Source organism: Rhinoraja longicauda, chromosome 33 (genome assembly GCF_053455715.1).
Source record: "Rhinoraja longicauda isolate Sanriku21f chromosome 33, sRhiLon1.1, whole genome shotgun sequence".
NCBI lineage: Eukaryota > Metazoa > Chordata > Chondrichthyes > Rajiformes > Arhynchobatidae > Rhinoraja > Rhinoraja longicauda.
The window spans coordinates 9,101,960-9,118,681 of record NC_135985.1 but is presented as its reverse complement, the minus strand read 5'-3'; the positions used below and the strand labels follow the sequence as shown (position 1 = coordinate 9,118,681).

Below are 16,722 nucleotides of genomic sequence, written 5' to 3'. Positions count from 1 at the left end.
AAAGATATGCAGAAAAGTTACGAAGATAAAGGAAACACGCCATCATTAGGTAACTTCATGCAGCTTTCTGGTTTACTGACTGAAAGCTATTTCATTTTCTCCATGAAAAGTATTTGAAAAGTCATCACCCAATTTGTCAAGAAATTTTTCCTGATATTTGGCCTAATCTTCCCTTTCACCAGTTGAATACCGAAAGTAATTGTCTGGCTCAATATTAATGTAATAGTACTGTCTTTTCTACCTTTAAACGTCCACTTCTCAATCTCCGCCTGACCAGACCACACAACCCGTTCACATTTCCCGCAATTTGATCAGTTAATTCTAAGACAAATCTTTGTGTAAAACAAGACCATACAGAGGTCTCACTCATTAGGAACATGCAGAAAAAATGGGAAACTGTTCATTTCAGACCTGCGAACGGGAGGATATCTGGCGTGCACTTGGGGCCAATATTCAGTAATCTCCCTCATCCAAATGCAGGACACGAAAGATGAAGGCTTTGAACGGTACAGCGGGCAGGAATGAAACGGAGGCTGACTCGACACAGAAGGCAATGATGCAATATGTTGTTGAGGTTGACAATCTTGCTGAGACAGACCCGATGTTACAGAGCAAGCAGTCGTACATCTCCCGGAACCAGGTGGCACAGACCTCATCTCCAAAGGTCCTCCCAAAAGATGGACAGATCCTGGTTGAATGGAAGGATGGAAATGTAAGCTTCCTTTACAACAACGACAAGCAAGATGATGTGTAGCAACCAGCTGCAGGAGGGAGGTTGGCCTAAATCATTCCATTACAAGAGTTATTGACATATATCTTTATATGTGTTTCTTTATAAATAAAAGGAAAATCAGGTAGCAATCGTTTTATGGAGTGGGGAAAAGTGGGGAAAGCATTGGGGTGGAAATATGCCTCTTGGATTATTGCTGGGAATACTATCATTCATAATTTACTCAGGATTTAGAAATAAAATTTAAAAATTGGCATGAAAACCAAGATGAAGGCAATGCTTAATTCCAAGGAAGATCGTGACTATGTGGATTGATAAAATAAAGCAGAAAATAGTCATAGAGTCATGCAGACATAATCACGCAGCATGGATACACGCCCTTCAGTCTAACTTGCCTATGCCAACCAAGATGCCACATCTACACTAGTACCACCTGCATGCATTTGGCCCATATTCCTCTAAACTTTTCCTATCCTTGTACCTGTCCAAATGACTTTTAAATGTTGTTATAATACCTGACTCAACTACCTCCTCTGGCATCTTGTTCCAAATACCCACCACCCTCTGTATGAAAATAATACCCTTCAGGTTCCTCTTAAATCTTTTCCCTTTCACCTTAAACAATGCCCTCTGGTTCTTGATCCCTCCACTCTTGGTAAAGGACTCTGTGCATTCAACCTATCTATTTCCCTCATGATCTTATAAACTTCTATAAGATCATCACTCGGCCTCCAGCACACCAACGAATAAAGCCCTAACTGCCCAACCTCTCCCTATAGCTCAGGCCCTCGAGTCCTGGCAACATCCTCGTAAATCTCCTCTGTACTCTTTCCAGCTTAACAACATCCTTCCTCCAGCAGGGTGACCAAAACTGAGCACAATACTCTAAGCGCGACCTCGCGAATGTCTTGTACAACTGTAACATAGCATTCTAACACTGGAAATTATCAGCAGTTCAGACACTGACTGGAGGACTAACCCTGCTTTCTGCTGCTCAGATGCTGCCTGATCCGCTGAGCAGTTTGCACCATCAGTCTCTCTCGAGTTCTGGATGTTGCCAGGATTTGAGAGGCTGAGCTATGGGGACAGGTTGGGCAGGCTGGGACTTCATTCCTTGGAGCGCAAGAGGCTGAGGGGTGATCTTATCGTAGAAGATCATGAGGGGAATAGTGTGAATACGCACTATTATCAAGAACCAGAGGCCATACGTTTAAGGTGAGAAGGACAAGCTTTAATACAAACCTGAGTGGCAATCTTTTCACTCAGAGGGTGATGGGTATATGGAACGAGCTGACAGAGGAGGTAGACAAGGCAAGTACTATAAAGACACGTGGACAAGTACATGGATAGGAAAGGTTTAGAACAATATGGGCCATAGCTGGGCAGATGGAACCAGCTTAGTTGGGGCACCTTGGTTAGCATGAAAGAGTTGGGCCGAAGGGCCTAGTTCTGCCATGTGACTATGACCTTATGAATCTGTCTATATTATAGTACTTTGCTTTTGTAATGACTGTGAATTAGCAATTAATTTTAATTTGCCAAGCGTGGGTTATTGCTACCAATAGGAAGATTAAAGAAGCACTATGTTGTTTTGATAATACGAGTCTGGACTGGCTACCAAAGTGAAGCAATAAATACAGGTACTTGTGCAATAGCTGGTTGCGAAGAATCCTTGTGTTATTGAAAATCATGTTACAAAGACAATTGTGTCAAAGGGGGTTAAGGGGCCAGAGAGGGTTTCAGACTCCCAGTTACAACATTATTTTTCCCGCAGGATTTTCAATAGCTATAAATGTATTGTTATTAAAGTAAAGGTTGTGTGTTACATTGTTTAATAGAGTATGATTGCAAGTGTCCACAGGATGATTGCTTGTCAAATTCAAAGGGCCACCAACGGTGAAACTGACGGACTATGTTCTCAAGGCACAATGCTGTCTGACTGCTCCGGGGATGTTACATGGAAGCAGTTTTTCTTTTCCTAAACTGTTTAAATCCAAGACAATTCTCAATTTCCAAAGTAACTTTGAAGTCGTTCTCTCGTTCTTTTTCAAAATCGCGTTCCAACCAATTCACGTCGCGTAACGCAAATAGTGTTCCCTGATTTCTCGCTCACGTTACATTCATTTCATTGTGTGGAAACAAGAGTTAGAGCAGAACCACATGTCTACCCAAATCACTGGTGACACCAAACAGACCACAACATGGCATGTAGGGTGCTGGGGTTTCACCTTGTAGAGATAGGATTTGAAAACAGAAGATATATGTTAAACTTTAGCCTTCATAGGTCAGAGCATTGAGCACAAGAGTTTGGAAGTTATGATGCCACTTAATAATAAGACATTGATCGAAGATGGGTCTCGACCCGAAACGTCACCCATTCCTTCTCTCCCGAGATGCTGCCTGACCTGCTGAGTTACTCCAGCATTTTGTGAATAAATACCTTCGATTTGTACCAGCATCTGCAGTTATTTTCTTACACAGACATTGATCACACCGCATGTGGAGTATTGCGTGCAGTTCTGGCCACCCCATTACAGGAAGGGTGTGGAGGCTTTGGAAAGCATGCAGAGGAGTTTACCAGAATGATGCCTGGGTTAGGTGGTATTAGCTACAGGCTGGACAGACTTGGACTGTTTTCGCTAAAACCCCTCAGGTTGCGGGAAGACCTGATAAAAGTATATAAAATCATGAGAGGCATAGATATGGTAGCCAGTCAGAAACTTTCTCCCAGGATGGAAAAATCAAATACTAGAGTCATAGCTTTAAGGTAAGAAGGGCAAAGTTTAAAGGAGATGTATGGGACGTGTTTTACACAGGGTGGTGAGTGCCTGGAATGCGCTGCGAGAGATGGTGGTCGAGGCAGATACGATAGTGACATTTCAGAGATTTTTGATCGACACATGGATGTGCAGGGAATGGGGGGATATGGATTATGTGCAGGCAAGTAAAGATTGGTCTTGGCGTCATGATCAGTACAGACATTGTGGACTAACAGGCCAGTTATTGTGCTCCCTATGTTTTCTGTTCTAAGTTCTATGTTCTTCTTAAACAGTACTTTAGGTTCGAGGATGACTGACTTGAAATCCAGTTTTGTGGGTCCTGAGGGTGGGGCTTGATGAAGCCAATATGGTAATTAGATCAATTACATCACTTAAACGGCTCCTTCTAGTATTTTTCCAGCACTCAGTTAAGAACCCAGTGGGAATATCACGAAGAGCCATTGTTTACCTCTGTAGTTGTTGGCTCCTCGACCGACCCATCAGCAACTCTGAGGCGCATCGTTCGACTGAAATGGCCAGGGTTGTGTATCTTTAGATAACTTACCTGAGAGGGTGGCCATAACTCCGAAGCCCATGTAGGAGGCATTAATTAATCACTGTGGAGGTGGCGCCGACAGAGTACATGCAACAGGGCCGCACGCTGTTCAGGCTGAACTCAACAACAACCATATGTAGATAGACTCAGTGCTGGAATAACTCAGCAGGCCAGACAGCCTCTAATGAGAAAAAGGTTAGGTGACATTTTGGGTCAGAACCCTTCTACAGATTGCTCCAGTGATTCTGCCTGACCCGATGAGTTACTCCAGCACTTTATAGACAATAGACAATAGGTGCAGGAGTAGGCCATTCGGCCCTTCGAGCCAGCACCGCCATTCAATGTGATCATGGCTGATCATTCTCAATCAGTACCCCGTTCCTGCCTTCTCCCCACACCCCCTGACTCCGCTATCCTTCAGAGCGCTATCTAGCTCTCTCTTGAATGTATTCAGAGAATTGGCCTCCACTGCCCTCTGAGGCAGAGAATTCCACAGATTTACAACTCTCTGACTAAAAAAGTTTTTCCTCATCTCTGTTCTAAATGGCCTACCTCTTATTCTTAAACTGTGGCCCCTGGTTCTGGACTCCCCCAACATTGGGAACATGTTTCCTGCCTCTAACGTGTCCAACCCCTTAATAATCTTATAGGTTTCGATAAGATCCCCTCTCATCCTTCTAAAAGACTTTGTGTCTATCTTTGGTTTAAACCAGCTTCTGCAGTTCCTTTCTACATATCATGTGATTGAATAGAGAGTGTTTTCTTAATCCTGTTGGTCCAATTAACACCCACTTGTTGCATCTGGCTAGCGTTCATGATTTTCCCAATAACAAGAATCAACCGTTATAGAGTCACACAGCACGGAAACAGGTCCTTCTACCCAACTTGCCCACACCGACCAAAATAACCCCATCTACACTACTCCCACCTGCCTGCATTTGGCCCATATCCTTCTAAACCTTTCCTATACGTGTACCTGTCCAAATGTCCTTAAATTCTGTTGTTATACCTGTGTCAACTACTTCCTCTGGCAGCTCGTTCCATATATGCAGCATCCTCTGTGTGGAAAAAGTCACCCCTCAGGTTCCCCTTAAATCTTAACCCTCTCACCTTAAACCTCTGTCCCCTAGTTCTTGTAACATGGAATGTTTGAGTGCCACAGGGAAATGGGAGCCCTGAAATAATATGAGGGAAGGGATGAGCAGTCTCCTGATTCTAGAGCTTGGCCAAGGATATGCTTCTGCATTGATTGTCACAAATCAATAGCTCCACTTACGTTTAATTACTAATAGCCTTCTACAAGCCTTATCTTTTTCCGAAAGGTTTATTCTGACCTCAATCAACATCCAGAGATGTCCAGGGTTAGGAATCAGGTTTGGGACCTTCAGCTGATTTATCCTCCTTCCTGCCTTGGAAGGTGAGGTATGTTACTGTTTTCCTGCAGTCTTGAGCTGTCAACCCTGCAGCAAGCGGTCAAATCCTGGACCCGCTCAACCCCAATCGATCAGCGCTTAGCGGCATAGTAATCTGAATGTACATAATTTAAGGAAAAAAATCAATTATATTTGATCTAATGGCTGGGCTGTGGGGACACAGATGTTACATTTTGCTTTAAATTTGACGTCTTGACCTGAAACGTCCCGTCCGTGTTCTCCAGAGATGTTGCCTGACCCATTCAGTTACTCCAGCACTTTGTGTCTTTTTTTACATTTTGCGTGTTGCTTTTGGGCTTTGATCCGTTGGGTGCTTTGACTGAGCAATATCCTCCTCGGTAGTTGTTCATGGAATGTGGACACTGAGGCACAGACTGGGTTTAGTTGCACATTGCTAATAATCTCCCAAAGTAAAGACAGGAGGCAGTGAAGGCAGAACCTTGTTGGTGGGGCCGGAGTCACCTGTAAACCAGGACAGCAGATATCCTTGCCTGGACAATGTTCGTGAAACAGGTCTTTTTTTAAGTAATGGCGTAACTTTGTAGCTACCATTTAAAATTCATACTTATGACTCATACAATTACATGAGTTTAATTTCCCCAGCTGATGGGATCCCAAATTGTGTCACTGAATCAAAAGTCCAGACATCTGACTGTTTGGCCAATAATTTGACCTGTCTGCTGTCACCCCTGGCATACCTCAGATCTTGTCTGATCTCTGAATTGTGAACATCGTTGGAGATTTCAATTTACCATTAGATTTTTAGATTTAGAGATACAGCGCGGAAACAGGCCCTTCGGCCCACCGGGCCCAGCGATCCCCACACATTAACACTATCCTGCACACACTAGGGACAATTTAAAAAAAAAACATTTACCCAGCCAATTAACCTACATACCTGTACGTCTTTGGAGTTACTTTTGGTCTAGTTTGAAGATACAGTGCGGAAACAGGCCCTTCGACCCATCGAGTCTGCACAGACCAGCGATCCCACTAGCACTACACTGCACACTGGGGACAATTTTTACAATTTTACCTAAACCAATTAACCTACAAACCTGTACGTCTTTGGAATGTGGGTGGAAACCGGAGCACCCGGAGAAATGCCACGCGGCCACAGGGAGAATGTACAAACTCCGTACAGACAGCACCCGTAGTCAGGATGGAACTTGGGTCTCTGGAGCTGGAAGGCAGTAACTCCACCAAGGTCATCGTTGCAACAGAGTATACCAGCCATTGCTATGTCCAGTAATATATCAAAAATGGGCTGAGAAGAGATGTGAAATTTAGGCTAAACCACAAGCACATAGAGTGACAAACAGCTTACAATATATTTGTCAGGGTGTTTATTAATCCAAAATTGTCAAGTAATATTTTGTTTCTCATATTATTGTGAATGATTGAAGATTATTTTTTTTAATATATCTGTTCTACTAAAAAGTAACTTACATATGTAGTAAATATATTGCAAACAAAATGTAAGATTGAAGAAATGAATGTGTTGTGTTACCTGTGAATGAAAGATAGTTAATAGATATCTGCTGCTGTGCACAGAATACTATCATGGTGAGACTATTCAGTGGGGATTATAAGTTGATACATAGTTATTGGTTGATTATTGTGGTTTGTTTGACAAAGAATATCAGAAACAATTTTCTTACTTTTACCTTCAAAGTCATCACCTTTTACAGGCAGCTACGTAAACATTTGGCCCAATGTTGAGTGAAATTAGACTTTAGAATTTTGGACTTTAGGCTTTAGAGATATAGCAGGGAAACAGGCCCTTCAGCCCACCAACTCCATGCCAACCAGCTATCATCCAATACACTCTCACTACCCTACACACACTAGGGATAAGTTCACAATTTTTTTACCAAAGTCAATTAAGCTAAAAACTTGAACGTCTCTGGAGTGTGGGAGGAAACCGGAGCACCCGGAGAAAACCCATGCGGTCACAAGGAGAATGTACAAACTCCGTAGAGAAAGCACCTGTAGTCAGGATCAAACCCGGGTCTCTGGCACTGTGATGCAGCAACTCTACTGCTGTGCCACTGTGCTGCCCAAATTGTCTAGTGCATAAGTCTGAACAATTATTTTCTCTGTATTGGATATCCTTATGACTTTTAAGTGAAATTACTATCTAACAATCACCAAATTATGAGCAAGACGGTTCTGTATGCACCGTCCATTGGGAAAGCAATATATATTTTCCAAATACCTCACTACAAGTTTCCAGTCAAGTTATATAACATTCTGACTTGGAAATCTTTCAATGATCCTTCAACTTTACAGATCTAATTTCTGGAACTTCCTATCGCTGGTCTACTTTTACCACAACTTTTGAAGATAAAAGTAAGGAAGTTGGTTCTGATATCCTTTGTCAAACAACCGGAAGATCAATCCTTCGAGGACTGTTCGCAACAATTACTTCATTGTATCATCATCAAAACAATAATACTTGGATCCTGATAGATAACAGATAATGGTCCCATTCGTGAACTTATTGATCTTCTGTGCAACGTCTTCATTATTGACCAGGCAAAATATGATGTACTTTCCTGGTTGTTCCTGGACTGATTGATTTTCGGAAAATAAATATAATTTTCAAATGGTGATCCTTGAAAAGCTTGTTCCACTGCCCTTATTTCCACAGTCATGTGGCCTTCTCGCAGACACTGATCCTTCATTTTTTTAAAAATCTGTGCAATGGAGCTGCTCTTCAGATTACTGGACATTTGCTGCATTCCTCCCGTCTCCTAGAGAACTCCTGCAGCAGAGACCGCAATAAATATTCTTCTCACTAATTATTTTCGCTGAAAGAGTTGGCAATCGTCGAAAGCAGGAGCTCGTGACCACTGCGAGTCCTTGGTCAATTTACTCCAAGATGTCAAAGATGGAACAAGTTGCATGAAGATAAGATAGACACAAAATGCCTCGCCGGAGTAACTCAGCGAGGCAGGCAGCATCTCTGGAGAGAAGGAATGGGCGAAGAAGGGTCTCGGCCCATCCCTTCCCTCCAGAGATGCTGCCTAACCCGGTGGGTTACTCCGGCATTTTGTGTCTATGTTCGGTGTAAACCAGCATCTGCAGTTCCTTCCTACACAAGATACGTGACCCATCTGGTTGAGTTTTGCTACGTTGACCTACGTCGAGTTTTGCTATTCAATGTGGTGATGAATGTTTTTTTTAGAATATCTTGAACCCTTTCAGCAGAGTGAGGGTGGGCGTTCTCCGCTTGCTCTGGGCTCTTGCTGTCTTCACGGTGACGAGTTTAGCTGAGGTGATGGTGGGGATTTCTTTGTAGACGGCGGTGGAGAGTCGCTGCGTTCCAAAGGCAGGGGGGTGGTGTTTAACAGCCTGGGCGAAGGCAGGAGGGTGGGGGAGGCCCGGCACCGGCTTGTCCTCGGAAATAAAGAGCGGCCTGACGGGCAGGTGGCGCTCAGTCTCCCGCCTCACCTCACGCACCAACTGGTGGAACACATTCTGCACAGGTGGGAAATCCGAGCAGGCCGACACTTCGCCGAATGAGCAGTTGTACTTGGCTGCCAGCGAGAGACCATCAGACTTGCTCACCTGCCTACAGAGGGGGGAGAGGGGGAGAGAGGGAAATAGGTAGTGTAAGAAAATAACTGCAGATGCTGGTACAAATCGAAGGTATTTATTCACAAAATGCTGGAGTAACTCAGCAGGTCAGGCAGCATCTCAGGAGAGAAGGAATGGGCGACGTTTCGGGTCGAGACCCTTCTTCAGACTGAAGAAGACGCCCCCCTGACATAAGTCTGAAGAAGGATCTCGACCCGAAACGCCACCCATTCCTTCTCTCCTGAGATGCTGCCTGTGTAACGGACCGTAGGTAGACCCAAATGCAGCACACGGAACCAAGGAAGTAGTTTTACAATGCGCTTTCTTTCTACCTGCTCGTGGTCGGGGACAGAAGACTGAGGCGTTCACCAGGGCTACGACGAGGCATGAATGTCGGGAGCAGGCAGGGTCGGCAACGGGAAATCAATCCAAGAGAGAATGCTGGAGAGTCTTGCATGAGGGCTAAGAACAATCTGGCAAAGAGCGTGTGTGCAGGAAGGGTTTATATGCTGGCTTGAGTGGTGATCTGGAGCAGGTGAGTGAACAGGCGAGGGGAGTTGGCTTAACGTGGTGGGCGTGGCTGGCAGGCGAGTGAACTGGACAGACTGTGACAGACAGCCTGACCCGCTGAGTTATTCCAGCATTTTGTGAATAAATACCTTCGAGAGAGAGACATCATTTTCAAAATGCATTAGCGTTATACGTTAAGAAAAAACAAATACCTGAAAATAAACTGTGAAACGTCAAAGCAATCTAAAGGAAAGATCTTAGAATGTAGATTGTTTGAAACACAACGTTTAGAACGGAGATGAGGAAGAACTTTTTCAGTCAGAGAGTGGTGAAGGTGTGGAATTCTCTGCCTCAGAAGGCAGTGGAGGCCAGTTCGTTGGATGCTTTCAAGAGAGAGCTGGATAGAGCTCTTAAGGATAGCGGAGTGAGGGGGTATGGGGAGAAGGCAGGAACGGGGTACTGATTGAGAGTGATCAGCCATGATCGCATTGAATGGCGGTGCTGGCTCGAAGGGCTGAATGGCCTACTCCTGCACCTATTGTCTATTGTCTATTGTCTAACGTTGGAAGGAACTGCAGATGCAGATGGACACAAAAAAGCTGGAGTAACTCAGCGGGACAGGCAGCATCTCTGGAGAGAAGGAAGTCTGAAAAAGGGTCTCGACCCGAAACGTCCCCAGAGATGCTGCCTGTCCTGCTGAGTTACTCCAGCATCGTGTGTCTATCTTTTGTTTGAAATAAATGTAGCAGTCTCAACAGCCATGCAGTGCGTTGATCATTTCTAATACAACACTGATTTAGAAAGATTTACTGCTATTGTGTACAGGGCATAACTAAAAGCTCACATTCTGAGAAAGCAGGCGCTGGGAATATTCTCTGCCACCGGACGCCAGATGACGTTTCGGGCGGGGACCCTTCTTGAGACTCTCAAACCAAAACGCCATCCATTCACTCCCTCCACAGATGCTGACTGTCCCGTTGAGTTCCCCCAGCCTGTTGTGTTTGGCTCAATGCGCAAAGCCACCGGCATAATCACGGATGAGTCTCACCCCCGCTCACCCCCTCTTCTCCCCTCTCCCGCCAGGCAAGAGATATAGACGTACGTGTGAAAACGCACACCTCCAGATCCAGGGATAGTTTCTTCCCAGCTGTTATCAGGCAACTGAAACGTCCGACAAACATTTAGAGAACAGTCCTGAGCGACTGTCTGCCTCATTAGTGACCATCGGACGATCTTCGATCGGATTCCACGTTATTTTGCACTAAACGCAATTCACGTTATTCCCTTTATCGTGTATCTGTACACTGCGAATGGCTCGATTTTGATCTTTATAGACAATAGACAATAGGTGCAGGAGGAGGCCATTCGGCCCTTCGAGCCAGCACCGCCATTCAATATGATCATGGCTGATCATTCTCAATCAGTACCCCGTTCCTGCTTTCTCCGCTATCCTTAAGAGCTCTATGTAGCTCTCTCTTGAATGTAATCAGAGAATTGGCCTCCACTGCCCTCTGAGGCAGAGAATTCCACTATTGTCTTTGTATGTCTATGTATTGTCTTTCCGCTGACTGGTTACCGCACAACGCTGTATCTCGATACATGTGCAAATAAACTAAACTCCGGCTCTCAAACCCAAGCCTCGTGCCTCCGCAGTCTCTGATATGCAAGACTTGCTATATATGTCTCCCATTCTTCCAGCGTCAGACTCAAACGTACTTACTGACTGACTCCACGGCCCGCTGAGGTAAAGACATCCAGAGATTTACATCTATTTGTCCAAAGGGCTTTCTTGGCTTGCATACCGAAGGCGGTCAGGACAGAGTGTAGATATCATAGAAACACAGAAAATAGGCCATTTGGCCCTTCGAGCCAGGACCGCCATTCATTGTGATCATGGCTGGTCATCAATATCTTGATGAAACATTATTAAACGCTAGTGGGACCTCAACTGTAGCATTTGTAGACGCTAGAATTTGATCAGGGATTGACGGGGTCGTTGCAGGAATATTATTCCCACTTTCTGGAAATTATCAAACCCCAGCCTGGTGGTCTCAGTCGGCAGTGGGAATATCAGCATGTAGACCCTTTAAACAGCTGCCTCCCTCAGCCACGAGTTTGACTTGAACTGATACATCTTACCGAAAATCGACACGAAAAGCTGGGGCAACGCAGCGGGTCAGGCAGCATCTCTGGAGAGAAGGAATAGGCGACGTTTCGGGTCGAGACCCTTCTTCAGACCTGTCAGTCTCGACCCGAAACGTCACCCATTCCTTCTCTCCAGAGATGCTGCCTGACCCGCTGAGTTACTCCAGCTTTTTGTGTCTGTTTTCGGTTCAAAGCAGCATCCGCAGTTCCTTCCTACACATAACACCTCTTACCTATACCTCTCCATATCCAGCTTATTCCCCAGCAGGGTGACCGGGTAGTCGTGCGGCTGCCCTTTGGTGTGGTTGCAAATGATCTCCAGGTAATCCCGGCACGCTTCAAAGCTCTTCCTATTGTCAATGCTGTAGACGACGACGAAGGCGTTTGCCCAGCTCAGGTATCGCTCAGAGTTCAGCGGCTTCTCCTAGTTGCAAAACACCAATGTTGCTTCGTCATTCTGTGTGCAGAGTATCACTAACGCATATACATACAAGAACAAATACTTGGGACAACAACATGGTGCCGCGGGTAGTGCTGCTGCCTGACACCTCCTGTGACCCGAGTTCAGTCCTGATCTCCGGTGCTGCCCGTGTGGAGTTTGCACGTTATCCCTCCGACTGTACGCAGTTCCTGGGTGGTATCCCCACACTTGGTTGGAAGATTCACTGGCTCCTTGTGTGGATGAGAGGTTGGGCAGTTCAGGGATCTCATGGGTTTAGGCGAGAGAAGAACCGACAGGGAAAATAAGTGGGATTGATGGGAATTCTCTGGGAGCCAGCGTCGACTCAAGGGGCCGAACAGTTTCCTTCTACGTTGTCCGGGAACATGAATGCACACACACACACATATGCTGTGTGTGCACAGTCTCTGTCATACACACATGCACACTGTCTCCCTCACACTCACACCCAGACACACCCAGACACACCCAGACACACCCAGATACAGACAGACAGATAGACACACACACACACACACACTCACACACACACACACACACACACACACACACACACACACGCACGCACACACACACACACACACACACACACACACACGCAGACAGGTGCGCGCAGATATACACGTGCACACATTCTCTCAAACAGTCTGAGGAAGGGTTCAGATCTGAAACATCACCTATTCCTTCTCTCCAGAGATGCTGTCTGATGCCTGACCCGCGGAGTTACTCCGGCGCTTTGTGTCTATCTCTCTCAAACACGCAAATGCATAGTCTCTCTTTCTGTCTCTGTCTCTCTCTCTGTCTCTCTCTCTCTCTCTCTCTCTCTCTCTCTCTCTCTCTCTCTCTCTCTCTCTCTCTCTCTCTCTCTCTCTCTCTCTCTCTCTCTCTCTCTCTCTCTCTCTCTCTCTCACACACACACACACACGTGTGCACGCAGTCTCTCTCAACCACATCCATCCATACAGATGCGTGCACACACAGAGATGTACACACACTGGAATGATGGAATGGAATATTTTATTGTCACATGTGACTAGGCACAGTGAGATTCTTTGCTTGCATACCCAATGTATACAAATACTTTGGAAAGTGCGCAGAGAAGATTTACATGGATGTTGACAGGACTCGAGAGCCTGTTATATAGGGAGAGGTGGAGCAGGCTTGGATTCTATTCCGTGGAACGCAGAAGGATGAGGGATGATCTTAGAGAGGTGGACAAAATCATGAAAGGAATAGATCGGGTAAACGCACGGAGTCTCTTGCCCAGAGTAGGGGAATCGAGAACCAGAGGACATAGGTGGAGGAAGTAGGTCTATGACCTGTCATACATAGGACTTTACGACTCTGTGGTGCCATTAAATTAATCAGCTCAGGCAAAAACAAGTTCAATAATTCATTCTGTTGTCTACTTAAACATTGTTCTGTTAGCTCTGTGAGCACAATACACGAATGGGTTGGTGATTTGTGTATCCGCGTTTCCCCAGTTTGCTCCTAACATTCCAAAAGACGTACAGGTTTATAGGTTACTTGGTTTTGGTAAAGATTGTAAGTTGGCCCCAGTGTGTATGTGTGTAGGATAGTGCTGGGGTCGTTGGGCGGCGCGGACTCGGTGTTTCCGCGCTGTGTTTCTAAACCAAACTAAATCTGTCGTTGACTTGTACAACGTTGTACACATTCCCCTCCCTCTCCCCGCTACGTTACCTGGTCGGCCGTGTCCATAATTTTTAAGAGCACCAACTGGTGATCCACGATTTCTTCCGTAGTGTAGGTATCTTCTGCAAGCAAATACCAGCAATCACTAGTCACCGTTGTGTGTAAGCGAAAACAGAGCACAAAATGGTACAACGTGGGCGAAGCGTCTTTCAAACTCACAATGCACTAAAATAGACACAGAAAAGCTGGAGTAACTCAGCGGGACAGGCAGCATCTCTGGAGAGAAGGAATGGGTGACGTTTCAGGTCGAGACCTTCTTCTTGCTCAGAATGCACCGACGTCTTTTCTGAGAAATGTTGACACAACAAGAATTTCACTTGATAATATGGAAATGTATGGGATTTTGTGTTAAATACAGAAGACCCTTTCTTCAGACTGAGAGTCGGGAGAAAGGGAAATGAGAGAGACAGCCGGCGACATAGAGAGACGCAGAACAAACCGAATGAAAGATATGCAACAAAAAAAAAGCAACGATGAACAAGGTCCAGGGGTCGGGCAGTATCTGTGGTGAGATATGCAAGTTGACACGATCCATCAACAAATAACATATCAACCCCTCCTCTCTCCACTACAACAGTCTCCAGACTTTTACTTGTCGCTGCATTCTCTGTTTTTATTTCAGATGAATTAGTTCATCTGCTGCTTCCGTTTAGATTTAGAGATACAGCGCGGAAACAGGCCCTTCGGCCCACCGAGTCCGCGCCGCCCAGCGATCCCCGCACATTACACTATCCTACACACACTAGGGACAATTTTTACATTTACCCAGTCAATTAACCTACTTTGGAGTGTGGGAGGAAACCGAAGATCTCGGAGAAAACCCACGCAGGTCACGGGGAGAACGTACAAACTCCATACAGACGGCGCCCGTAGTCAGGATCGAACCTGAGTCTCCGGCGCTGCATTCGCTGTAAGGCAGCAACTCTACCGCTGCGCCACCGTGACCGGTGTCCTGGCAGTGGTTCAGACTCGGCGACAGACCGCCACAAGCCGGGTGGAAGTGGAATATCTGCAAATCGATGCGGGCCCAAGAATGTGTGTAGAAAGGAACTGCAGAGGCTGATTTATACAGAAGACGGACACAAAAGGCTGGTGTAACGCAGCGGGTCAGGCTGCATCTCTGGGGGAAAAAAGGAATAGGTGACGCGACATAAAATGCTGGAGTACACCCATTCCTTCTCTCCAAAGATGCTGCCTGACCCGTTGAGTTACTCCAGCATTTAGTTCACAGCCGGGGATCTCTGAACACTTAACGTAGAAGTGCAGGAGGAACTCAGCGGGTCAGGCAGCATCTGTGGAGAAAATGGATAGACGACGTTTAGTGTCGAGCATATCTTCTGTCTTATGGGAGTGAGGTGGGGGGGGGGGGGGGAGAGAAAAAGCTGGAGACCCAATCCAAAATGTTGTCTGTCCATCCCTCCACAGATGCTGCCCGACCCGCGGAGTTCCTCTTGCTCAAGTTTCCAGCATCTGTAGTTTCTTGTACATTGAAGACGTGCTGACGCCTCGGATAATCTGACTACCGCCCTGAAACTGGGCGTCAAAGCTTTGCACACATCACCATCGGCCGGTCTATACATCAGAGGATTCATCCCAAGCTTTGCTCTGAGATGGAAATGTGTAGGAAGGAACTGCAGGTGCGGGTTTACACCGAAGACAGACACAAAACGCTGGAGTAACTCAGCGGGTCAGGCAGCATCTCTGGAGAGAAGGAATGGGAGAAGTTTCGGGTCGAGACCCTTGTTCAGTCTCTCTCGGGGACGTGTGACGGGGAGGGTGAGCTCAACCACAGCGCGAATTAACTTGCTAATATGTAATAAAGTTTATTTCCTACCTGGACAGGTTGAAATGTAACTTTATAAATGAGAAACCTCCAGGCACTTACCCAGGTGCGGGTCATACTCGCTGATAAACCTCCTGGTCAGAAACTTCACGGTCAGTGCTGAAAGGGCAGAGCGGAGGGATTAATGACGGTGCGGGGTGTTGGAGACGGTGCCCCGGCCATTCCCCGCTCTCGCTGCCGCTTCACCAGCGAGACCTGCGTGGAGCCGCCTGGCTCCCGGATACCCTCTGACCAAGGACCGGGCTCACGGGGACTGCGTCCAAACCCGACCCTCCTGCCCGCCCGGGGTGGCGGTGCCCGCTCACGGGGCCGGGACACGGGGACACTGGGACACGGGGCTGGGACACGGGGCTGGGACACGGGGACACTGGGACACGGGGACACTGGGACACGGGGCTGGGACACGGGGACACTGGGACACTGGGACACGGCGGGCCGGTCCTCGCACACGGGGCGTGGGTCGGAACTCACCAGATTTGCCGGAGCCGGCGTGGCCCAGGATGGCGATGCCACATTCCGGGGTGGGTGGGTGGTGGGCGCGGTCCCGGTCCCGGTCCGCGGCGCCCGGCAAAGTGACCACCCGGACCTTCCCAAACATTCCCCGCCGTCTGATACACGGCGACTGTCACCGGGCGGGTCCTCACCGTTGTCCGGTGCCCCCTGGGGCCAGCGGAGGGAGGGAGGGAGGAGGGGGGGGGGGGGGGGTAGCTGTCAGGAGCCGCCTCCGCGGGAGGGAACGACCCGTGGAGTATCCCGGGCTGGAGGGAGCGCCGGGCGAGAGGGAGCGCCGGGCTGAAGGTGACGGGTTGGAGGGAGCGCCGGGTTCGAGGTGACGGTCAGGAGGGAGCGTCGGGATGGAGGGAGCGCCGGGCTGGAGGGAGGGAGCGCCGAGCTGGAGGGAGCGCCGGGCGGGAGGGAGGGAGCGCCGGGCTGGAGCGAAGCCTATTGACATTGACCAGGGCGCCGGCGCTTTGATCCGCAGCCGCGCTCC

General features: G+C 47.3%; 2 protein-coding genes across 3 annotated transcripts in view; one reads left to right on the top strand and one right to left on the bottom strand.

Moving 5' to 3' along the window:
• LOC144608916 (organic solute transporter subunit beta) overlaps window positions 1-8,081 on the top strand; it is a 19,530-nt gene extending 11,449 nt beyond the window's left edge. Inside the window, exon 5 of the mRNA XM_078427162.1 lies at window positions 481-8,081. Within this exon, the coding sequence (XP_078283288.1) occupies window positions 481-754 (274 nt within the window). The 3' untranslated portion in view covers window positions 755-8,081. The remainder of the gene's footprint in view (window positions 1-480) is intronic.
• Window positions 6,754-16,722, bottom strand: rasl12 (RAS-like, family 12). Of its 2 annotated transcripts, none has more exons than XM_078427161.1 (5): window positions 16,203-16,722; window positions 15,774-15,830; window positions 13,877-13,947; window positions 11,949-12,139; window positions 6,754-9,055 (listed from the first exon to the last, which is right to left on the bottom strand). In XM_078427161.1, the coding sequence occupies exons 1-5, from the start codon at window positions 16,327-16,329 to the stop codon at window positions 8,665-8,667; spliced, it is 837 nt and encodes a 278-aa protein (XP_078283287.1). In that variant the 5' UTR covers window positions 16,330-16,722; the 3' UTR covers window positions 6,754-8,664. The 2 variants fall into 2 exon arrangements, with proteins under 2 accessions (XP_078283287.1, XP_078283286.1); XM_078427160.1 differs by having other exon boundaries at window positions 6,755-9,055; window positions 13,877-13,950; window positions 16,203-16,720.

Bases quoted from the DNA above. Each gene is read 5' to 3' on its own strand.
- rasl12 (XM_078427160.1), bottom strand. From the start codon at position 16,329: ATGTTTGGGAAGGTCCGGGTGGTCACTTTGCCGGGCGCCGCGGACCGG. The intron at 13,951-15,773 runs GTAAGTGCCTGG...ATTTGCTTGCAG, and splicing joins CGAGTATGACCCGCACCTGG to AAGATACCTACACTACGGAA. The intron at 9,056-11,948 runs GTAAGAGGTGTT...CCCCCTCTGTAG, and splicing joins CTGGATATGGAGAGGTATAG to GCAGGTGAGCAAGTCTGATG.